Consider the following 26,182-nt stretch of genomic DNA (forward strand, 5'->3'; position numbering starts at 1 on the left):
CTACAGAGACAGGTAATAGCTTCATGGTTCCCAGGGGCTGGGGAAAATGGAGTGGGAAATAACTGACAATGGGCACAGGGTTTCTTTTTGGGGGGATGAAAATGTTCTTAAATTAGACAGTGGTGATGGTTGCACCACTCTGTGAATATACTAAAAACATGGAATTACCACTTTAAGTGGGGAAATTTTATGGTTGCCAATTACATCTTAAACTGCTAAAAATAAATGCTGCTCTTTAACGTTCTGATCCTCATATCTCAAGTGCTGAAGCAAAGTCTCAGTGGGGAAAACAATAGCATCTGTATACACAACGCATTCTCAGAACGCTTGTTTGTATTTTAAGTCTCTGCAATGTTGGAAAATACTCTTACATTTAAATAATTTACAGAGCAACATCACATACTAACCTCTACTGTGACAAGAGAATAGTAATATTCTGTTCCATCGCCCTTCACAGTGGCTTTTCCAACTTAAGGATTAGGTTAGCAGCCTTGAATTCTTGACTCTTAGTAGTTTAGATATTCTAAGGAAAAATTGAGAAAATACTATGAACTCCTTATATACGTTATCCTTGAGTTCCTGAAGTCTATATTATAAATGTCACACGCCTTGTGCACACAGAAGAGCATGAGGAAGAAAAGATTTGCTGGAGTGTGGGCCATTGTGGAGGTTAACTGCACACAGGGCACCTCAGAACAAAAGCTGCCATTAAGAATTTGGCTAGCACTAGAATTAAGGCTACGCTCGCACGCATGAGCGCGCACACACGCACACACACACACAGTATGCACAGGCACATAGAGAGAGCTAATTCAAAAGATGGTTTGGGGGTGGGGGGATCGGTCTGGGACATTCTACCTGTTTCACTACAATTTAACAGAAGTTAAGGCACATACTTTAGGTTGGTCTGGCCACCTTTATGAGCTTTCTCCTCCACATTTTACTTTCACACAAGTACGCTTTCTCAACAACAGAGCTTCTCATGGAAGTCACCTGATTATCACCGGGGCATTCACCTCCTGTTCTGAGTGCTTTCTACACACTCGTGACTACCTCCCAAATGAAATGGGTTCGGCTGACTGTAGCTGGGGATGACAAGATAGAAAGGACAGAAGGGGTTTTCTTTATCTTTTTTTCGAACCACAGAAAAAGCTTCCACATAAATCAATTTTAAATTGCAAAGCTTTTCTTTTCCTTTACTCCATGGCTGTCTCTAGATATGTTTGCCTACTCAGCAGGAGCAAAAGCCAGAATGCAGGCAGGCTCCAAAGAAAAATATCCAGAATAAAACACTACAGAAGACTCATGGGGGGAAGCGTTTACTTTAACAAAGCAAAACCAGAAGGAGGATTCCTGCAAGCAATCTGGCAACAGAATTGTTTCAAGTCATATATTTAATTAATTATACAGAATTTCTTCTCTGGTATTCAAGTTATTAACATATCTGTAATTTCCATTCACCTAATTCCTGGGCCAAAAGGTAGGCTTTAAAAATATAACAGCTTTCAGAGAACACAGGTGTGTTTCCAAAAGATGGCACAACATTGTGAGACTGTGATTCTGGAGCCAGACCAGCTAAATCTGAATCTCTTACTAAGCTCTATGACCCTGGGCAAGCTATTCACTTCTTGGGACTTCAGTTTCCACATCTCTAAAACGGGGTAACAGGACGTACCTCACAATACACACATAAAGCACTTAATGCCCTGCACTTGAGAGGCCCTCCATGTAAGTCAGTCATGATGACGGCGGCTTTTCCAATTATGAGTAAGTACCAATTGAGGACAATGACCATTCCTGGCCACTTTTTGATGAAGCAGGGTCTTCCTTTACTCAGCCAACCCCCATTAGTCCTTTAATGCCCCCCCGCCCCCCGCAGCCTCCAGAGAACTAATGCGCGATCGCCATTATGAAGAGCACTCAACGTGGTTATGATGCAATCATAGTCACTACTAGGAGAATTACTCCTAAATCACTCTGCTATCTAGTAAGTTGATAGCACACAGGAAAAAAAAAAAAGCAGGGGGAGGGAATGAATGCAGTACCTTCCTGCTGATGGTGATATGAGATGAGAAGAGGACTTCCACTTTTTTAAAATATGTATCAATATTTTTGCCTGACCTGTGTATAATATTTTTTTGTTTAAAAATGCTAAGTTTCAATAAATATGTATGAAAAACATCTGCTTTCAAATTAAAACAACTACTAACCAGGTACAGTTCAAAACATATTTCTATGAATCCTATCCTACATGTAGTTCTTCCTAAGGATCTGACGGAACAAAATAATTACAGCTGCCAATTTTCCTCTCGGCGGATGAGAAATGAACAGGGAACCTGAGCTCGCATTAGGAACGCGTGCAGGGATTCCAATCACTTCCTCTCTAGCAGTAAGTCATTCCTCTCTCTACCAGATGGCAAGTGACACTCCCAACAAAACCCACATATTTAAAACAAGTGTAGAAATGTTTATTGTACATTTCTCTCCAAAGCAGCTGCTCAAGAGAATGTACTCGTGCTGCAATAAGGAAATCAAAGTGTATGTCCAACTAATGAAATCTTTTACGAGCTACACACTGCACAGACTCCAACACTGGTAGCTGCCAGCTGCTGCCTAAATACTATTTTCCAACATCTTCTGAAGGCTAGTAGTTACTCAAATAGATTTTTAAAAGAAAATGAATGCAAAATATTGTAATTATTAGAAGATTATTATAATTAGACATTCTGTTCCTTCCTTTGATTCAAGGAATAAAGTGACTGTGACTATGGCTGAGAACACCAAGTGCCTTCGTTTGGTTGCTTATTAATCCATTCAGAGGTTACACTGACTTACAGAGAAGAGACCCTGCCCTTAGCCTTCATCCAATTCCCGCTCTCACCTGAGCAAATCCTGCAGCTCTCTCCATTAGCCCGTTTCCCACTCTCCAGTGAGGCAAAAGAGAAAGAACTACCAAAGGCTCTTTACACCTCTCAAACACCCCAAAGCCACATTCTAAAGAGGAGAATATTTAACCAAAGTTCTACTGGTTAAAGTAATTTAAAGAATTAGGATCCCTTTCCTCCTTTCTAAACTGAGTGGCAATTGATTTTACAAAAATACAGAAGGGAAAAAAAGGAAATAGAATTTGCTTGCAAGATCTAGTCCTCAGATCCCTTTGTAGTAGAGTCTCAAAAAAATTTTTTGAACTTTTGACTACCTACCTGAAGATCGTTATTTCATTTTGAAAGCAATACAGGATTTTTAAAACCTTGTCCAGTATGTTTTCCTTGCCTACCAGACCAACGACACCTCAACATAATCACTGTACCTTCAGCAGTCTGTCAACAGTATCGGTGGTGCTCGTCAGCATTTTTCTGATCTTTTTGACTGCTGAAACTGCATCACGTCACTACAAAAATACAGGTTTGCAACTCTGTCCTTCTCAAAAAATTAGAAAAGAGCTGTTTGCATTTTAAGCCTGACACTAATTTCTGACCCCCCAGAGATGGGCTGCATCATGCACTATTCCATGGGTGTAAAACCACCAACCTCGTAAAACTCATTTTACAAGGTTTCCAACTTGTGTGCCCAGTGTTTCCAAACTGACCTTATCACTGCTCTACATACTTAGCTTCTTTAAAGCACTTTTACAAGCTATCTGATTTCAAAAAATTGAAGAACCTCATAACTGAAATAAACATGAGAAATGATCTAAATCCAACTGACCAACGTGTCTAATCCTGTTCTGATGCTTGTAACTGAGGCGCCTAAATGGCTCAGTCAATTAGGCATCTGCCTTCGGCTCGGGTCATAATCCCAGGGTCCTGGGATTGAGCCCCACATTGGACTCCCTGCTCAGTGAGGATTCTGCTTCTCCCTCACCCTCTGACCCTCCTTTCCATTTGTGCCCTATCTCAAATAAATAAATAAAATCTTAAAAAAAAAAAAGACTAATAAAATAGGTACTATCATTTCCAATTTACAGAATCAGCAACTGAGGGTGAGCTAAGTAAATGGGCATAACACAACAGATGATAAGCAAGCATATGGTATATTTACTACGCCAAGACTAAATTCCCCCAAAAGAAAACTTAAGCATGATATTGATACTTTGAAGGGTAAGAAATGGTTTCAAATATGCTGGTAAACTGGCGGTTTTACTATATTACCCTTTAGTGATTAAGTAAATGCATATACTTTTTAAAAAGTTATATCATGCCAAATTTCTTATCAAAGTCTTTTCTGAAACATTCAGGTACTGTCCCACAAAACTCCCTGCCATCCCAAAATCCAAGACTATTTAAAAACCTGGCTGAGAAGGCAGACGAGGTCTACCCCTGGGGTACACAGGGTGTCATGGTGCCCCACAATACTGCACTCAATGGGACCAAGATCCACAAGCAATCAGTGTATCTTGGTAAGGTGTGAGCCTCTCTCTTAAAGAAAAACCCCCATAAAGCCTCTAAATCAGAATGAGAGACCTCCTTTGGCCGTCTTCCTGGTTACTATTTTTAGGCAGTTCAACACTGGGCAAAGTCTGGCACCACTGGCAGCAAGATGTTACTGCTGGCAGCGCGACGGACTCCAGCTGCTCCGCTGACAGCCACTTTCGGCATGGCCAAGGATAAGAGAAGATGGAGAGGAGAAGAGGGCAACTCCCACAGAGCAAACACGCCATGCATGCCAGATACGATGCCAACATCATCTCATCCAAACCTTGAATAACCCTACCAGGGAGGTAGAGTTCTCATTCCACCAGTGGGCAAACTTAGGCTCTGAGAACCCCATACTCTGTTCCAAACCTTAAGCCTATGGCATGACAGAAACTGAGAGAAAGATATTATCTGCAGGATTAAAAGTAATGCGTAACGAAGCCCTACCAGACTTCCTCTGATTACAGTATGAAGTAAGGCGGAGAAAGTTGTAGAACATCACACAAGATAGTCCAGCCACAAAGACGCCTGGTTCTCACCCAGCAAAGCTACAGATTTACCTACTTCATAGCCTTCATTACAGCATATTGTCATAACACCTAACTCCCTTATCGGAAGACCTATACCCACATGGCCTTCATTTTTAGTCAGACTGATGGTGAAAGAATTTTAAACCCCACTATGCAGAAGTCCTGGGTGTCACAGGTTGAACAGTGTACTAAAAAAGATATATGAGAGTCCTAACCACCAGTATCTCAGAATATGACCTTATTTGGAAATAGGGAAGTTGCAAATGTAATAACGTGAAGATGGAGTCATACTAGAACAGGTTGGGCCCTAACCCAATATCACTGAGGTCCTTATCAGGAAAGGAAAATCTGGACCCAGATACAGAAGGAAGAATGCCATGTGACAAGGGACGCAGATAACAAAGTTATGCAGCTGCAGGCCAAGGACTGGCCGAGACCACCAGGAGCTAGGAATGGACGAGGACCCATTCTCGCCAGTCTCAGAAGGATCGTGGCCCTTTTGACACCTTGGTTACAAACTCGTCTCCAGAAAGGTGAGAGAATAAATTTCTGTTGTTTTAAGCCACCCTGTCTGTGATACTTTGTCACAGCAGCCTTAGGAAGAAACTCACATAATGGTCTAACATACATTCCAAGATACTACCCAAAGGAGGCCTCTCTGACATAGAAAACCTGAAGTCTATGGTCCTTCTGCACTGTGAACTATAAAGAACTGATCCCATCAATGTTCATTTTATAACAGAGGCAAGAGATTAGGGTACAGCACAGACAGCAGGGTACCAGGCCACAGAGGCTGGGTGGGAGCCAGGTGTTCCAACCAACAAGCAGCAGCAGGAAACCATCCTATGAAGAAAGAGGTTAACCTAATTGACACTATTACTGGCAAAATGACTGAAAACAGGCCACAACATGTATTCTGGTCAAATCAATAATTTCACATGTTCAATAATGAATCCGTCTACTCTGGTATAATCTTTTGAAAGTTTATCAGCTCTGGGACTGACCTGCAGCAACGTCAATAATAATATTACGAACCTTGGAAAATTACAAATGGGCCAAAAAAATTAATGTATTAAAAATAGGTTACTTCATTAAATAGTCTTACTTCCGTGACTTCAGGTGGTCATTAGGCAGTTATGAAAGAGCACAACCAAAAAGAAACTTTTAGTACATACACATTAAACTTGGGGGAGGAAAAAAGGATACAAAATTTCCCAACCACAAAGAAATCACATACACACAAAAAAAAAGAATGTTTTTTAAAGATTTTATTTATTTATTTGACACAGAGAGGGCACACACACAAGCAGGGAAACAGCAGAGGGAGCTACAGAGGGAGTGGGAGAAGCAGGCTCCCCGATGAGCAGGGAGCTGGACACGGGGCTCAAACCCAGGACCCTGGGATCATGACCCGAGCCGAAGGCAGACACTTAATCAACAGAGCCACCTAGGCGCCCCAAAAATGGATTTTTAAGTACAAACATATGAAAGATTTAAAAAAGTAAGAAATGAGAGAAGAGCTTGGATCAAATAGAAAACTTTTAGTTTGGGGCGCCTGGGTGGCACAGCGGTTAAGCGTCTGCCTTCGGCTCAGGGCGTGATCCCGGCGTTATGGGATCGAGCCCCACATCAGGCTCCTCTGCTATGAGCCTGCTTCTTCCTCTCCCTCTCCCCCTGCTTGTGTTCCCTCTTTCACTGGCTGTTTCTATCTCTGTCGAATAAATAAATAAAATCTTAAAAAAAAAAAAAACTTTTAGTTTTACTGTAACTGGGGTTATAAATAAGATTGAGACAAAGCCCTTAAAAGCAACTGCTAAAGTACAGATGAACGCTTCCTTCAAGTCTCCATTTTCTGACTGGCTTTGGTTCTGTCTGAGCCCACAAGAGTCTAGTAGCCCAAAGAACAGGTATCTAGCTGGAGAAAACCCAACCAAGGTTGACAGGACTACTAGTTGACAGATGCCTCCTTTGTAAAAAGCAAATAACTGATTATTAGCTTACAATCTCTACTGGACACCTAGACTTTAGCCACCAAACACAGAAAACAGATTAAAATAAGCCACTACATACTTCCAGTTCATTTAAGATTTCAAAGGTAGGCAATTCAAACCACCACCTGAGCCAACCAGACCCTGGGGAACTGTCACAAGCAACCCCAAGTTGGCAGCATTAGAATGAAAATATTTCGTGTGTGTGTGTACGTGTGTGCATTTAGACTTATATTTGCATCATCTGGTGTTGAAGTCCTACCCCTCACTGAAGCCCAAACTCAGGCTGCACGTTCAGAGCCTCCCCTTTACGCCCATCTTCCGATGTACTCAATATCTACCATTCGGTTGCATGTGGCTTAGTTGCCCTGGGTCAACACCATGCAATGCTTTAATGCCATGTTTGTTCATTCTTTCAAACAAGTAGCACATCCTACTACATACAAATTTCTTTGCAAAAAATGAATATGAATCAGACATAGAACCTACTCTTAAAAGGAGGAAGGGAGAGAAGAATGAATTATAAATAAGATTAAAAAAATTAAAATTCTAAGTCCCAAAAGTACTTTCCCTAACAAAGTTCATAGTCAAGAGTGATTATTTGAATGGACAGACCTGGACCCATTTTCATGGAAGAGGTAACAATTAAAAAGAGGTCATAAGAAGTTGTTAGAACTTGAACAGAATGACACAAAGGGCTGACTAGGTGGGGGTTTCTCAACATTGGCACTCTATGTTTTAGACGTGCATACAGAATTCTTCGTTGCAGAGAACTGTCCTGGGCACTGCCGAATGTTTAGCAGCATCCCTTGCTTCAACCCACTAGATGCCAGCAGCACTCGCGGCTGTGACGACCAAAACGTCTCCAATATACTATTTGAAAGTCTGGGGCATGTTCTGTGAATGAAGATGGGCCACTGAAGGTCTTTGATCCGGCGGTAGCAGGTTCAGAGAAGTAACATGTGTCAATAATGTTGTTTGGAAAGGTTGTGAAATGGCTGGTTAACACCCTTCCTCGCTGAGAGGATTTTAAAGGGTTGTTGCACAGTTAAACCATTTATGCACAATACTCTCCTTATCAACTAAAGGGTGGTGAGCTCTTCTTCCATCAAAAGTTTATACATGCATGATAATATTTTACGGTAACTTTTTTCTTTTTTTTTTAAGACTTTATTTTTAAGTAATCTCTACACCCAGCGTGGGGCTCGAACCTAAACCCCAAATCAAGAGTCACATGCTCCAGTGACTGAGCCAGCCAGGCGCTACAACATTTTTTCTTTAAAAAAAAGCTCACATTTTAGATTTTTTGGTGCTAGATGTTTTTGACTTTTATATCAGAAAACATGCCTGACTAATTTTATTCCTGAATATATATAACCCAATTTTTATACCAGCATTTATCAAAGGTAAATAAATTATGAAGTAACTATAGTTTTCTCCTTGGTTTCACTTACAATAAAAACAGGCATTTAATACATATTTATAACTGCTTTAGCATTATTACATCTTTATTTGGAGAATCTACTTTGAACACCTAAGCAAGGTACTTTGATATGTATAGAAAGAGGGTTGGAAACCGATAGAGGAGGGAAATTTGGCCAGGTAGAACATTATCAATGCCAAGTACATTCCTCAATACTCTGGGCCAGATGGAAAAAGCTGTTAATATCAAACACTTATTTATTGAACACTTACCATATATCAAGTGCTATTCTCAGTTTTCACATGTATTAACTACTAATTCTCAAACAACCATGTAAGGTAGTAACACCCTCCTCCATAAAGCTGTTCCTGATCTTTGTACCCAAAATAAGCAGTACTTTACCTAGGAGGGAACTCAAAAACAGAGAGATTAAATAATTTGCTCAAGTTAACAACCGGTCTGAGGCAAGCTTGGGACTAATCACTCAGGCTCCAGAAGGCACGCTCTAAAGGCCCAGGCTTACCAGCTCCCTCAGCCCTCATTAGGCAGTGCTGAGCCTCATGACCACAGGTCATGCCATAGGAGGGAGAATTTGGGAGAGCACAGTATCCATTTTTTACTGGAGTAATATCAGATTTAATAATGCTGGGGTACTCTTTTTCAAATCTGACACTACAGGTGTCATTGTGGACGATAACACCAGGACTAACTTTTTACCTAACGACGATCACACTGTGTTACGGAAGTGACCAATTTTTAAGTATTTTTAGGTAACACAAGTGAACCTTGTCACCAGCTGAACAGTCCGGCTAAAACACTAGGAAGAGGTATGCCATAAGCTGAATGACTTGGCTAGGCGGACAGTATTAGTACTGCTTTTCTTTTTAAACTGGCAACAGTCCTGTGCAAGGAAGAGAAACAGATTTTGTTCGTTTGTTCATTTGTTTGTATGTTTTAAGTTGTAAGCCTAGAAAGAAGTGAAAATATCTGAAGAGTTTGTTGATTTTTCTTAACTATGGTAAAATACACTTAACATAAAATTGACCATCTTAACCATTTTTAAGTGTACAGTGGTGTGAAATATATTCATGGTGCTGTGCAACCACCACCAGCATCCAGCCACAGAACTTCCTTCATCTTCCCAAACTGAAACTGTACCTAATTTCCTACTCCTCCTTCCCCCCAGCCTCTGGCAACCACCACTTTACCTTGTCTCTATGAACTGTACTATTCTAGGTACCTCAAAGAAGTGGAATCAGACAGTATCTGTCCTTTTGTTACTGACTAATATCACTTAGGATAATGTCCTCAAGGTTCATCCGTGTTGTAGCCCGTGTCAGAATTTCCTTTGTCAGGCTGAGTAACATTCTATGTACATGCTACATTTTGTTTATCCATTCACCTATCCATGGACACTGGGACTGCTTCCACATTTTGGCTATTATAAACAATGCTGTTATGAACACAGGTGTACAAATCTCTCTTCAAGTCCCTGTTTTCAATTCTTTTGGGTATATAATCAGAAATGGAATTGTTCGATCACATATAAATCTACATTTAATTTTCTGAGGAACCGCCGCACTGTTTTCCATATGGCTGCACTATTTTACATTCCCAACAGCACACAAAGTTCCAAGTTCTGTCATTTGAGTGGTTGTTGTTTTTATTGGTTTTATTGGTTTTTGGTTTTTTTACTGTAGCTATTCTAATGGGTGTGAGGCGTTCTTTGCAATTTTTTAAAAATTATTATTCAAGATTGTATCTGTGTCAATCGAGAGTATTACAATTCATTGTTTATTTGGCCTTGACAAGAGTTCCCTAAGATCTGTGTTAACATTACTATAATGCCACTAAGTATAATTTTACAGAGTCTACCCAAAAGTAAACTTATGAATTAAAAACTGAAAAGGCTTATGAATAAGCTTTTAAACCCAGTGTAAGCATTATAACATCTGCAACAGTATTACATTCTGGAATGTATGGACGTAATAGTACTTTATTTTGATCAAGCTCAGACAGGGTCACCCAGGGGCTTTTATACAATACTGGGGAGTCAGGTCTGTTTGTAGTCTGGGTAATATCACCTAACCACAATAGATGGAACAGTGGGAGGAAAAGACTAAGCCAACTCCAGATAATATAAATATATATACTGAAAGTATTAAAATTAAATTAATAAGATCAATGAGACAAAAGTTTTATCTCACATAATGTGCCGTTGACCTATAACACCATATAGCTTCTGTTAAATGTTTTAGTGTATAGTTTTTATTCTAATTTGTAGTTTTGTCACTCAAGTATAATAGTCTGAGAAGGTATTAATTACTTAATAGCTATACAGGTCACAGCAGATTCTGGCTTTGTAGAAGAAACAAGGTACTTCATCTAGACTCCTCATACAGTCTCAACAGGTGGTGATATTATGTAGAGGAACTTTATTGAATGAGACTCTAAATAACACTCATATTTATTATTTTAATGTTTTAATAACCTAATTTTTAAAAGCAGAATACCAGAGGGGCTTCCAGGTGCCTCAGCCGTTTAAGAGGCCGACTCTTGATTTTGTCTCAGGTCATGATCTCAGGGTCCTGGGATGCCTGCGTCGGGCTCCGCACTCAGCGTGGAGTTTGGGATTGTCTCTCCCTCTCCTTCTGCACCTCCCCCTTTTCACACTCTCTCTCTAAAATAAATAAATAAATCTTTTGAAAAAAGAAAGAATACCAGAAAATGTAACCTAAATAATATTTGGAATTAATACAATAAGTATCTTAAAACGGTTGACTACTAAACCTTCACTACTAGAGTAATAGGTTCTATCTTTAAAATCCTTTGTGGATTTCAATAAGAACTTATGAAACATACTGACATGCTTCAATGAAAACATATTCAGATGCTTCAACATCATATTTAGATGCTTCAACAACTCTGTAAGGAATTTTTAGATAATTTTAATCCATCCCAGTGGTTATTAACAAACAGAATTTAGAATTTTAGCAATATAAACGCTTAGCATAAAATTGCAAATTTAAGTATGAATTTTACACATATATTTAGAGGTCTCTACAATTAACAGATGAAAAACAAGTGACTTTCAGGGGTACTTATAGGGGAACAGCACCCAACAAGGTCCCCAAACTGGCAGGACATGGCTTTGTTCAAGTTTTATCAGCTGTCCTCACGTACCAAAATCCCAAACTGTCCTAAATCAGATGAACTACTTTTTAAAATTTGAAATACTGACAAGGGTTAGATATAGGGCCACAACATTTTTTATTTAGTTTATGAGGGCCACTTTTGCCTCAATTAAATTTCACCTGAAAAAACATTATTTAAAACTCCAGTTATATTATTTCATTATATCTCAATTTAGTATATCTAATATGGATCACACTTAAAATGTATGAACTTAGTTATTTTTAAAGGTTAATTTAAATAGTTACTTATTTTACCTGACCAATTAAAGTAGGGGTTGGCCTGTTTTTATACGACCCTCAGGCTAAGGATAGTTTTTACATTTTTAAAGGGTGCAATGGGTCAGAGGCCTGACTTGGCTTACAAATCCTAAAATACTGAATTAAAACATAAATCAAAGTTCTAAAAAGAAACTGTCTCTTCTATACTTTAATCAATAGCAATTTACATCTCTCTCTCTCTCTCTCTCTCTCTTTCTCTCTCTCACACACACACACACACACACACAATTAATCTGAAGGATACCTGGTCTAACCATAACGTTCTTTCTTTCTGCATCTGTCCATCCAAATGTAAGCTTCCTCTTCTGGGGTACCAAGCTGTTGCCTGGGCAGGACTACATTTCCCAGCCTCCCCTGATCTGGTTACAGTCTCAGGGCTAGTTCTTCACAACGGACTGTCAGTACAAGTGATGCGTGTCACTTCAAGGCAGGACTTTTAGGAAGGAATTATGCTTTCTCCATATTCTCTTTCCTTTCACTGGCTGAATGCTGAGATGGTTGAGTCCCTAAAGGCTGTCAAAGCCACTATCAGTCAGGACCACCCAAAGGAAACAATACATCTCTACTGTGTTAAGCCACAGAAATTTTTGTTACTACAGTTAAACTGAGGAAACAAGCTGTAACAGTCACTAAAATAAATGTTGTATATTTGCTGCCTTCCACATTCAACTAACTTCTACTTAATTTGGAAATTCTCCCAATCATCCTTTAAAAAAAAAAAACTCTATGAAAACAGAATGTTTATATTGCTGAAAGCCGTCTGTTTATTCTAGCCATCAGTCTTTTTCTTGACAACTGGCTACTGTTGCTCCTTTTTCTGTTTACTGTATGCTCAGATGAATTTTAATTTAAAAGCTCACTATAACCACATCTAAAATGAACCAAAATTTAAAACCATTCCTGCTCCACATGTGTAGTTCAAATGATGCGGCACTGAGACATTCCATCCAATGACTACATTACAGAAGCAGAAATTTGAAAATGCATTAAAATACCCCCTCTTCACTTCTCTATTGTATGTAAGGGCCAACAAAGCACGAGAAGAGTAGTAAATTTCACTTAACCTTGAAACACTGGTACCTCCAAAACTAGAATTTCCAAAACAGTAGAACCTTGGTATTTTCAAGCGCTACATCTTGACACCGTCGCAGACTCAAAAATAGTCAGTTATTTTGCATATGCAAAATGTATGCTTCTGTAACATGGATTCCGTCACAACTGACTGGCAAAATGGGAATGACAACAGTGTAATGGGAAAGTAGTGCTGGTTCATGAGTGATTCTTCCCAGTGGGGGAAGGTTTTGAAGCTATCAAGGGCAAGATATTTCACAAATAATGAGAAAAACGTGGAAGGAAAAACAACATGAAGACTCCAAGAAAACTGGTGAGAATCTTCCCAAGTCTCACCTTCCTTTGGTACAAACAGTGGTGGTTGCGTTAGCAGCTTCAGTACCCACCATGCTTACCTCTACCTTGTGATGTGGATACCTGTGAAGGTTACACTTTACATCAGAGCTTTAATTATGGTAAAACTGGCCTCCAATAGAAGCCAGTAGCTACAAGAATCTACATATCAAAGAAAAACATGTCCCGAGGCTGAGAATCATCTTGGTGTGGAGTACAAATGTCACTCATACTACTGTACTGGTGTTTTTATCTGGATTGTCATTGTTTTTGTTAGTGCTCTGGTTACAAACTTCCATAGTTTTAAGTAGTCTGGCCTTAATCCTATTTTTTTCCCACAGTTGTTAGTTTTAGTGCATGAATTTTTGCAGAGTAAGAGGTTTTTCAGAAACGTATATACCACATTAGGTATGAGCGTATCCCACTAACCGAAACAGTGAACTGCACATGCCATGCAAACAGGCAAAATGACACAATCCAACTTCACGGTGCCCCCATTCAAAATCCTTTAACATGCCTGACAAACACCATCTCATTTAATCCTAGACTGCTACATCTAAAATACTACCTAAAAATCCTGTGGGCCCTATCAAACAGTGAAAACCATAAATATAGTCCACAAATGCTACAAACATATTCCAACTCTAGTCTTCCAAATTTACAACGTAATCACTTTTACTTCAGCTTCATTTTAATAATTTTGTTTAATCTGCAGAGTAATAAATCCTTTTGGCAGCTTCTCTTTTCTTCCAATCCAAAGGTACACCTAGTAGACCTACTAGGTCTAAGCAAAACCATTTAAAAGTGCTTAAATTTTGAAAATATAATTTCCTTTTTAGAAGGCATAATCATTCCCTTCAGAGTCAGCTTTGATGAAAACTGCCTAATGGCAGCATCCTACATAGACAAGGCTCTTTAGAACTACTATTTAGTTGAATACTCCAAGCCGCATTCCTTATAACCAAACAAAATGACAGACTTGGGAGTTTTGCTCATTTTGATCCCGGATCCAATCCGGTCTACACTGTACTTGCCCATACACTCCGTGTCCCATTTCTCCCCTAGGACTTCTGACCCCAAGCTTCCCAGTTACAAGGAGCCTGAGTTTTCTCACCACTGCCACAGTGCATTCCCAGATGGAGCCCAAAGGGATATTATTTGGGTATGTGCAGATTTTAGGGGTCCTTGCTGATCCACTGTACTGATATCCTACCAACATGGAGTAACAGAGGAAAACACTGGATGACCCCCTTCCAAACCCTTCCCCTAGTTATCCACCCTCTGCCCACAAATCTATCAAGCAAAACGTAGTTAAGTCATTTTTCTTCTCTGCTTCCTTTATTCCTGTCTCTAATCACACTCTTTTAATACCTTTTAGGTCACTTCTCCCCTTTCATTCACCAGTTTCTTTTTAGGAATCCTATCCCTGGCACGGATTTCAACAAATAGAACATTCCTGAAAATTCGAGACATGAAATTCACTCTGAAATGACTATCAATCGCCACCACTCTAACCTGTCACTTCTGGAACATCAGCAATGGTAATTCACACTAATAATGATCCTGAAATACTTCAAACTTCAAAGAAGCTTCTGAATCAACAGAATATTCAATTATATGTCATACAGTTTTAAAGTTAAATGTATTTACAATATCCTAAACCTTTAGTATATGGCAATCCATATGCCATAATATATGGCCAATCTAGCTACTATCTGATTAATACAAACTTTTACCAACCCATTCCAAGTAAGAGTAAAGTCCACTCAGAGATTGTTTAAATACTGGTATGATCCATTAAAATCATCGTCACAGCTTCTACCTCTCTACACCTAGTATGCCCAGTGCTTAAGTTTATAACAAACTCCCCAAGTGACTCTAAAAGAAACTTCTTCCCCTTGCAAACTACCACTGCAAATATTGGTAAAAGCCTATACAACTCTGGTTCTCATCTCTGTGCACTGCTGGAGGAACTTTGTGAACACACAGGCTTTTAAAATATAGAGATTCCAAGGCCCTGCCAGACCTACTGCATTATAATCTGTAATGGTGGTACTCAAATATCCAACTCCTAGTGATTCCAATGCACAGCCAAAGTTTGGAAACAACTGCTTTATAACCTTAGGGATCTTAAGAGCTGCTGCTCTCAGTGACCAACAGGTCACCAAAGAACCAACATATGGGTGCAGCATTAAAGTGGGACCTGCAAGGATAAAGAGGGGCCAAAAGGGTGTGGCCAGCCCTGCGCAGTCCTTTCTGTGATGTGGAAATCACAGCGATGGAAAGTGCATCTACCCGGAGAAAGATATTACGGTAAAGTACAAAAATAATTTCCTAAGGATATAGGATATAATTGATAACAGGCAAGGATTCTCAATGGCTAATGCCAGTAGGTAAAAGGTTGCTATGAAACAAAACACTGACACCTTGCCAAACTATGACTCCACGGATTACTGATTGCAAAGGGGAAAATGTACCTTTATACAGAAAAATCTGGCAGTCAGGATCTTAATTAGGAGATTAAATTTAGCACCACTTACAGTGCAACAAACCAGGTACCACATGCCTACTGATACAATGCAAATAAGAAGTAGGAAGCAGTATTTTGGGCAAAAATACGTAGCCTGAATAAAACCAAGCACCTAGATACACCTTCAAGTTTACCCAGAAAACACGTAAGTCAGACAACACTTGGAAAAACAATTAAGCAATCCAAAATACAGAACATAAGAAAACTGGGCTAGACTTTGCAAAGTCAATGTCATGAGGGAAAAAAACAAAATTAAAAGAATTGTTCTAGAGTTAAAGAAACAAAAGTAATATGTGAATTTTTACTAAATCCCTGTTCCTCGGAGGAGAGAAAACCTATGAAAGAAATTGTTGGGGACAAATGGGCAAATGTGAGTATGAAGCAGCTATTACATGATTCTATAAAATTATGGAATAATTATTGAATTTTTGTTAATTTTCTTAGATGGGATAATGGTATTACAGCTATGTAGAATTATTCTAATTATTTAGTATTTGAATTATAGAATGGTGAAACCTCATAATATGTTACAACACAAACACACGCTGACAAAGATATCTATGTTAATTACTGAAACCAGGTAGATGGTAACAGGTGTTCAATATACTATCCTTTCTACTTCTCTGTATGCTTAAAAGTTTCCCTAATGAAAACAAGAAAAAATACACATTCCCTGGCCCAACTCTCTAAGACTCTAATTCCTTAAGCATGTAGTGTAGTAAGCCCACAAATCTGCATTTCGACTAGCCCTGGGCCTATCCTACAATACAAGATGTTCTCTGACCACTCTAAGGAACACAGTTAAAGAAGAAAGTAGAGTGTGTCTGCTGTCTGGAAGGGCTTGGGTTCTTAATTCCCCGCCAGCTCTATTTTATTGGCAGGCTTCCCAAGCCATGGATTTGGTATCTTCCTCACCTCTGCCATCTTTCTTCATGTGTCCAGTGTATTTCAGATGGACTGAAAAGGGAGCATAATGGTTAAAAGAGAAAGTTTCTATTTCATGTACCTATGATTCCTTGAGAGCATCTCCCCAAGGTAAACAATAATAATCAACTCTACTTTCCTTCCAAGAGTGCTATAAAGAAAACTTGCTTACCTTTCTGTGAACTGAATATTCAAATTTCTTCCTAGAAATGGTTAATGAGCATATAGTCCATGCTCTATAAGTTGAAAACCAAAATAAAACAGAAATAGCATCCTCACAATTAAAAAAAAAACCCAAAATATCTCAAAAGCTTTGACCACAACAAACTAAAAAGCTTTTGTACAAATAGGACTACATCAAACTAAAAAAGGCTTTTACATAGCAATGGAAACCACCAACAAAATGAAAAGACAATGGGAGAAGACAGTCACAAATGATATATGCAATAAGGTGTTAACATCTAAAATATATAAAGAACTCCTACAACTCGATAGCAAAAAAGATAAACACTCCAATCAAAAAATGGACAGAAGACCCGAATAGACATTTTTTCCAAAGACACACACATAGTCAACAGACACACGAAAAGATGATCAATTTCACTAATCATCAGGGAAATGCAAATTAACCACAATGAGGTATCACCTCACTCCTGTTAGAATGGTTATGATCAAATAGAAAAAAACAAGTGTTGGTGAGGATGTAGAGACAAGGGAACCCTCAAGCACTGTTGGTAGGAATGTCAATTGAATTGGTGCAACTACTGTGGAAAACAGTATGCAGGTTCCTTAAAAAATTAAAAACAGAATTACCATACAATCCAGCAATTCCAGTTCTAGGTATGCATCCAAAGAAAACAAAAACACTATGAAACAAAAACACCTTGAAAAGACATACGCATCCCTATGTTCATTAAAGGATTATTTACAATAGCCAAGATATGGAAGCATCCATCAATAGATGAATGGATAGACAAGATGTAGTGTATTACGCAGCCATAAAAAATGAAATCTTGCCATTTGCGACAACATGGATGGACCTATAAGGTATTATGCTAAGAAGTCAGGCAATTATTTCACTTATATCTGTGGAATCTAAAAAACAAAAGAGAAAACGGCTCAGATACAGAGAACAGAGATGGACAATGTAGGTGAAGAGGATTAACAGCACAATCTTCCACTTATAAAAACATGTGACAGAGAAATGTAATGTACTACAGAAATATCAAATTACTCTGTTGTATACCTGAAACTAGTGAAATACTGTATGTCAATTATTCTTTGATAAAAGTTATTTTAAAAACTGGTATTTCACAATAAAAGTGATATACAGGAAACTATAGGAATATGCAAAATACCTTAGGATATATTGGTTTGTTTTAAGATGTGTTAAAATAATGTAATATACCAAGATCTACCCACATTAGACATACAGAAAAATCTTAAGTTAAATCTTATGTAGAAATGTATCAGTGTCATCGTAACAATATTCAGTGAGTCCTCCAAGCAAAACCCAGAAATACATCTGGAACCAATAAGTACCTATACCTTAATCTAAGAAAAACAAAAACAAAATTCACTTGGAATTATTTCCTAAAACAGCTCCCAACTGACATGGAAGCTATCATTAAAAAAAAAAAATTTACAAACACTAACTTTTCAAAGTTAAGAGAATACATATCAAATAATAAATTGCAGTAGGTGATTCTGAGGTTCTTCCCCGATAAAAAAATTAATCTTAGCAAACAATTCAGAAAACCTCCAAAATATGTAACTTAGATATATGCATTGCTTTAGCTTAATCTAACAGTAAAAAATTTAAAACAGAAGATTACCAAAAATGAGCACTTTAAAAGACTAATTTTAGCTGAAATTGTAAATTCACAAAATTAGCTAATAAACCAGCATTAACATATTCCTCAGAAAGTCTAAACTTCGATAAATTTTAACATTAACTAAAGATATAAAATGCCTCTACAGGTAGCAAAGTTATTGAAAATAATGAGAATGTGTTTCGTACATCAAAGTAACACATAGTAAAATTTCAAAGCAATTCCCGGGAAACCTATACATTTTTAAATTTTTATTTATTCCAACTACAGCATGAAATTTCTCCTTTAAAACTTCAGAGTGCTAATATCTCTGGTATAATAAACTTTTTAAAATAGAAGAGACCTTAAAGATCACCACCTTCAACTCCTCATTTGATAAATATGAGAAAATGAAGGTCAGAGACTTTTTTTGTAACTTGCAGAATGATAAACCATGATTTCTTAACTCCAGTGTTCCCTTTATACCATGCTACATATGTCTTGTCCTTAAAAAAAAAAAGAAGAAAAAAAAAAACCTCCAATAGCAATAAACAGTGGATTGGCTTTAATCAAATGTCAAAAGTCACCGAACTTTTAAAATGAGGCTATATGCTCAGGACATTTTTTTAGATTTTAACTTTCCAAGACAAATAAGAAATCCAGAATTCTAACTAGAAGAAAATGAGTAAATACAACATCATGGGGAGTAAATTAAAGTGTTAGCCATAAACTTGTTTGCAGAGAGAACACTGTAAAAGCAACCAGCTCAGGGTGAAAATGGCAACATGTAAGGCACAGTTTATTGTGCATCCCACAGAATCTTTGCAACAGTCCAGAATTTATCAGTTACATAAGCCTAACTTTGGATAAAGTTTGCAAAATCAAAGCAAATAATGTTAAAAGACAGAAATGAACTGCTTGACTTCTGACACATGCCTACTAGATTTCCAGAACGCTAGACTTCTGTCCTACAGAGTCTGATGCTTTTTGTTTCTGGATCATTCTGGAAATCCTATCCTTCATCACTAGTTGCAATGTTACTCAAAGTATGCCATTTTTTTCATCACCTTCCCTTGAAAATTCACAATAAATGTCAAGTTTTACTGTTTCTAATCTCTCAAAAATGAGAAATACTCTTCAAAGACGGCTCTCTTCATAGTCAACTCTCCTTCAGGAAGTGGTTCTTTATCTATAAATACATAACTCCCCCTCATCATGTATTTCTATGATTTTTCAGGTGGTGGGAAGGGGAAAGGATAACTAGATAAGACAACTTTATGCTGTTATATGTCCTTTTTTATTCTTTGATGGTATCAAAGGGTCTTGCCCACTGCAAAATTAAAAAATTATTATCCTACATTTTCCTTTAGGTTTAATATCTTCTGTTTACACCTTTAATTCTTTCAGAATTTTTGTTATATAAGGTAGAGATCAATTCTTCCCCCATTTGGGTAGTCGTTTGTCCCAATATAATTTGTTAAATAACCTCTTTTCCATTCATGGATTAGAAATGCTTTATTATCTATCTGCTTAATTCCCACAAACCTGCCTATTCACTTCACTCTTTATTCTCCTTCTCTACCTATGTGCCTAATTCCTCTGCCAGCCACACATTGTTCTAATTATTGACACTTTATAGCACACCCATTTTCTGATTTTTCTGATAAGTCTCAACATTTTTCCACAGGATTTTTTTGATTACACAAATACATTTACTTTTCTCAGATCAATTTTTCTTAAGTTTACCCTCAAAAAAACCCCACTGGGTTTCTTTTGAACCAGAATTCCATTAAATGTATAGATAAAATGAAAAAAATTATTTTAAAAATACTGAGATGCCATCTAGTAATAAGCAGATATATAAAGCTACCGACACACACACACGCATACAAATACATGTATACAATCTTCATTTGACTGTGACTGGTACTCTGGCTCCATACAAATAAAATTTCCTAATTTGTAAATCACAATTCCTAAATCACAAAATCTTAGAGCTAGAGAAACATTATGGATCACTTAGTCCAACACCTCTTGTTAAGTCCAGTTATGTGTACCTCAAGCCTACTTGAGAATCATTTCAAAATTAAAATTAATATACCTTTTACATGCAACATAATCATAAAAGTACTACCTGGATCACACACAAGGCAAAGAAGTGGGCTACATTTACTGAAGACTGCTTTCAATTTAGGAATCCTTTAGAATAAGATCCATACTCAGCTCAAAGAAAAAAAAAACAAACAGAGTACCATTAAGTACATACACTTGCAACAGCTCCAAGTACTTTTTCAGACACTCACTTCCCAAGATAAATCTTTTTTGTTACAGTGTGTCCAGGAACCAAACTTCATAGTACCACATCATTCCATTCCCAATTGTTCCACCATATTTATTAAAAACACAAATCCAACAACAATCTTCAAATGGAATAAGCTGAAACAATTCTAAAAGTGTTTCTCAGGCCTGGCTGCCCATGTAATCACCTGTGGAGCTTCCAAAAATAAGCTTGTGTGGGTCCCACCCTGGGACCTTCAGTATGTTCTTCTTTTTTTAGAGCTATAGTAGGTTGTATTCTCAACCAGAGTTAAGAACCACTATTCCAAAAGATTCAACAAGAACAAAGGCCCTTAATATGTCTAGTATCCCTGTATCTTGTGGGGTGGGGGGTGAAGGAGTAATGAAAAAGCATTTTCACCAGCCTAGCAACATTCGATGCTGATTCAGAGAGCTCTATGCCTACATTATGTCAGTCTTAAAACAGAAAAAGTTGGGGGGGGGGACATGGGTGAAACAGTCGTTTAACTATCCAACTCTTGATTTTGGCTCAAGTCATGATATCAGCATTGTGAGATGGGGCCCTGTGTAGGGCGCCACACTCAGTGACGAGTTTAGTAAAGTTTCTCTCTCCCTTGCCCCTCCCCATGCTCCCTCACTACCCACCCCCTCGCTCTCAAATAATAAATCTTGAAGAAAATAAAAATTTGGGGAAAACAAAGCTTTTGACGGTTCACAGATTTGATTGAGTCATTATATGTGAAACGCCTTTTTCTTTTCTCCCTTGAAGGCAACCCTCCACCCCACACCATCTCCCAAAAGAAAGGACAGCTGATATTCACTTTAAAAAGAGCTAATACTATTAAGATTTTACATAAATTCCTCTTTTACTTTGTGAAATAGAAGGGTGTAAACACATCCTGAAAATAAACAGAGAGATTAATGACCTGGCTGCAGTATCATGACATGAGATGAAATTTCGGTCAGAGAACTGTTGCTTCACGACTGCAGAGAGCTGCCAACACATTCACCACCCTCTGAAGGTAGCACAAAAGCAAAGGCCAATACACTGAAGGAAAAAACTTACATACAACAATGCAAATATGCAAACTAAATCAAACTGTTTCTAAGGTCTAACCCTCCAAGAAAATAATCACACTTTCTAATAACAACACTTTCACTAAACAGAAGCCCGGTGTGACTCATATTCCTGTTATGAGTGACTCATATACCTTCTATCCCTGGGAAAAGCACCTGAAAAATAGAGCACATAAAGCTACACTGTAAGCTACATGCTAAGTAATCAGTGAGGGTAAAGCATGCATTAAATAGACCTTAATCACACACTAATACTCTGCAAAAGGAGGTTCACGAAACCAAATCATCCTACAGACAACTATTCTTCCATGCTCCAATTCTGGCCTAGCCAAAAATATTTTCTTATATTCTTTAAACTCATTTGGTGATACAACTATCAAATATGCTCCATCTCGACAGGAAAGCCATCACCCAGAAGTTCACCACCTTACTATCAAGGAAAACTAAATTCTCTTAAATAAGCACTGGGATTTGTCCTGGCAAGAGTCAGATAACTTTACGCTTAAAAGAAGAGACAGTATTTATGGTTTAGTGGAATCAGTTTTAACAAAATACAACTTTCCCAACATTTTATTCTTAGAAATGTGGCCCAAATCAGTGATATAATTCGTAGGCCTTAACCTTTCTGTCATATGACCACATGAAATAGCAAAATTTTAGTAGCAAACATAATTAAGGGAACAACTGTAACCCCAAAAAATCTGCAGATAAAACTGAGATGATGTACGGTTATACACACTGATAAATAACTGTTTGCCAAGAAATTAAAACCAAAACAAAGATAAAAACCATTCTCTAAAGCATTTCGTATGAATGATCTGCAATACAGGCCACATGCCTAGCAGGTAGTTAAGAACAGACCCTACCCCTCGATTATTTCAAGCAAAACCAGGTTTCTGGAAAAAATGGAAATAAATAAAATCCTTCTTCAGCAAATATTTCTTCTGAAGTATAAGCTATGTTGGAATAACAACTGAATTCACATACCTTTGAATACTTTATACTTTCAAAACTTTATGAAATATTTAGACATAGATGCTAATCTTGAAAAAAAAATTAAACATAGCAAAATCACAGGCATCTTTTTAAAATGTATTCATATGCCACTACCAATCTTGAAAGTTCAATAAAGATCCAGGAAAGAAAACAACTATAAAACCTAAATTTACACTTAAAATGTACTTTTCAGTTTGTTCCAAAATCTGGACTTCTTACTTTGCCCAAATACAATTAAGATTGAGGTCAGTGGGGGGAAATTGTTCTGCCTAAAAAATTCGTTAAACTGAACTCTATTTCATTGTGTCCAAATAATTATTATTATTTAATAATAAATATCTAGGATGGATTACATTAAAAACAATTCTCTCAGGAACTTTAACTGACACCAAGGTCCTCACTGCCTACACTTAGGAGTCACAGACAGGGAGAGACAGGGGACTTTGGCTTGTTTAGAAGAAACCTAGCTACTAAATACATGCTGTTAAACTTTACTAGCATTTCAAAACCCTTCTCTTCCCCATTCTTCTTTTCCCTCTGCCCCATCATTCTTTTGCATCTTACCAACCTACAAGAAATCAAAAAAAGTATCCCCAGTATCAAACACACTACCTTTTATTCAATATGGATTTGGGTGTTCAGAGATGTTTTTAGATTTAGATTTCAAGTTCAAAACTCGTTTCAAAATTTTACTTGACCCCAAGCTACACTCAAAATTGCCAAAAGTTAATCATTTTTCCCCTATTTTATCCCCCTTCCCCCTTCTTATAAAGTTATCAGCAGAAAACCAATTATTTGCAGACAAATACAGCTAGGGAAAAAGAAAAAAGGCTGCTTGGTTCAATCTAGGAAGACCAATAAACAAGCCTGGGAGCACCAGGAAAATCAAGAACCCCATCCTGAATTTGCATATAAATTCTATAGGGCAAAGTTCTTGCATTCATTCTCATGATTTGACTTAATTCAATCCCATGCTTTCTGAAACGTTTTTATTTAAAACTCTGAAGAGAGATCTGGACAAACAATTCAAAAGACAATTTTCACCTCAGTTAACCTAAGTACATTCCGGCTAACTGAAATACAGAGTACCTAAAATCCCCTAAGAAGTTGGGCAGTCTAGGCAAAATGTCTTCTCACAGAAGCAATGCACCTGAAGAGCTCCGTGTAATTTATCTTCAGTTAAGGTTGTTTCTTTTGCAAATGTTTACCTACAAACTCAGTTTCCAGAATACACTCAAGCTGATTTAAGTTGGAGAGCACTGATTTATCAAGATTTTAACGGGATCATTTCCTTAGTTGAGCCAGTTAAGGTTAGTAGCCAAAAGAACATCTGCAAGTGGTTTTTGAGGGACTTACCAGGCACAGGGGAAATTTACAAAAGAGAAAAGGGCCGCAGGGCCACGCTTGGGGCTTGTGTAAACATAAATCACAAACGCACTGGCCTGGGTACCGAAAGCAATGTTCCTCCAGAATAGGTGTCCAGGTGGCTAATTGACTTTCTGGAGGTGAGAGTTAAAAACAAACGCTTACGCCTACCATATACACACAATTTTACTTGTCACAAAGAAAAGGGCACGTCTAATAAAGGAGAAAAAAAAAGTCGTTTTTCCTTCAAGGAGGGCAGAGGTTTGGAATCATTTGCAGGGGACGGGATTGCAGGAAGGGGGGAGGGAGCGTGGAATAAAGGAGTGCTAAAAGGAGAGGCAGGGCCCCACACAGGCCACTGCGGAGAGAAGACAGGGGAAGAGGGGAAGATGTCTCACCGGGGGACGAAACCGAGTGCAAAACCGGCTGGAAGAAGGAAGGTTCCCCCCAGGAGACGAACTGGGGTGCAGATAAAAAGCGCTAACGGCTGGTTACCTTGGGATACAGGGGAAAGAGACATCGGGAATACAAAGGTCTAGAGATGTGAGGGAAGGAAAGGATGAGGCAGGGTCTCAGTAAGTGCGAACCAGGGAAGCAGACAAACAGCGGGACCGGGGCCTCCCAGGGCCAAAAGGCGTGGCCAGGAATCCAGATCAAACGATGGTCTTTTTGAGACGCCAGGGGAAGTGCGCGGCAAACCCCTCCTTCGAGACCTCGGGCCAGACCCGTCCGAGGGGCCCAACTGCGAGGCACCTCGAGGGTGGAACGCGCTCGGAGGGCTCTGGCCTCGCCCGCGGGGCCCTCCGCTGGGCCGACTGCCCAGGCCCCCGCCCTCACCCCCGCAGTGCTCTTACCTCCACACCTGCCCCATCTGCAGCAGGTGGATGACCGACTGCCAGATCCACACGGAGAGGCGGCACAGGCGCTGCGCCCCCGGCGTGGCCGGGCCCCCCACGCCCGGGCCTCCGCGGACCGCTCCGTGGCCGTAGCCAGCCCCCATCATGGGGGGGCCCCGGCTGCTGAGCCCCTCCACGGCGCCCAGCCCGCCGCCCGTGTAGTCCTGCACGAACCAGCGGAAGCTCAGGCTCTGCACCAGCAGCGACGGCACCAGCACGAAGAAGAGGGTCAGCCCGAAGAAGCCGTAGTCCCCCTTGCGGTAGTAGTCGAGGGCCAGCCACAGGTCGGTGCCCACGTCCCCGAAGAAGACCAGCAGCGCCAGCACGATCCACAGGCAGTCGAGCCACGGCCGCTCCACCTGCGGCGGCGGTGGTTGCGGCCGAGTGGCAGGCGTCGGGGGGTGGTGGTCTGCGCCGGCGGCAGCGGGCGGCTGCAGCGGCTGGTCCCCCCCGTCGGCGGCGGCGGCGCTGCGGCGCGGCTTCCTGCCCAGGAGGGAGCGCAGGCAGGCAGAGCGGCAGCCCCAGTAGCACGAGGAGGTGTTGCAGCAGTGGCAGATGTGCAGCGAGGNAAGAAGGCAGGGAACGGAGGGGGGGAAACGAATGGAGAGGAAGGGGGGCGGGGAGGAAGCGGGGGAGCAAACGAACGAGGGGGGAGTGGGCCAGGGAACCCCCTCCGCTTCCGGGTAGTTGGCGTCACTTCCGGGCGAGCCCCCCAATCGCACGGCGCCCGCAGCTCCCCAGCCCTACCCTCCCGGCCAAGATGGCCGCCCTCCTGTGCCTCAGCTGCTGGGCGGGGGACCGGGGGGTTCTCCCCGCCAGGGCTCCCCTTCCCCTCTTCCGTTGACCCCGAAACCCATCAGGTTGACCCCTCGGCGTTTCTGAATCCCGCTGGGCCGAGTGATGCGGTCCAAAGTGATCCCTGGAGGGGGCAGTGCCAGACGTTTTGGGGTCCCCTTCCTCAGCGTCGCAGCTCACAGCTTTCCTCCTGGAGAAACGCCCCCTAACACCCTCCCGGCTGCTGGTTGAGGGGCGGGACCTCTGAGGGAAGGGGC

General features: G+C 39.8%; 1 protein-coding gene across 1 annotated transcript in view; it reads right to left on the reverse strand.

Moving 5' to 3' along the window:
* The window catches only part of XKR6 (XK related 6), a 347,439-nt gene that overhangs the window by 320,970 nt on the left and 287 nt on the right, over window positions 1–26,182 (reverse strand). Inside the window, exon 2 of the mRNA XM_034661724.1 lies at window positions 25,089–25,826. Within this exon, the coding sequence (XP_034517615.1) occupies window positions 25,089–25,826 (738 nt within the window). The remainder of the gene's footprint in view (window positions 1–25,088; window positions 25,827–26,182) is intronic.

The sequence above is a fragment of the Ailuropoda melanoleuca genome, chromosome 5 (assembly GCF_002007445.2).
Source record: "Ailuropoda melanoleuca isolate Jingjing chromosome 5, ASM200744v2, whole genome shotgun sequence".
Lineage (NCBI taxonomy): Eukaryota > Metazoa > Chordata > Mammalia > Carnivora > Ursidae > Ailuropoda > Ailuropoda melanoleuca.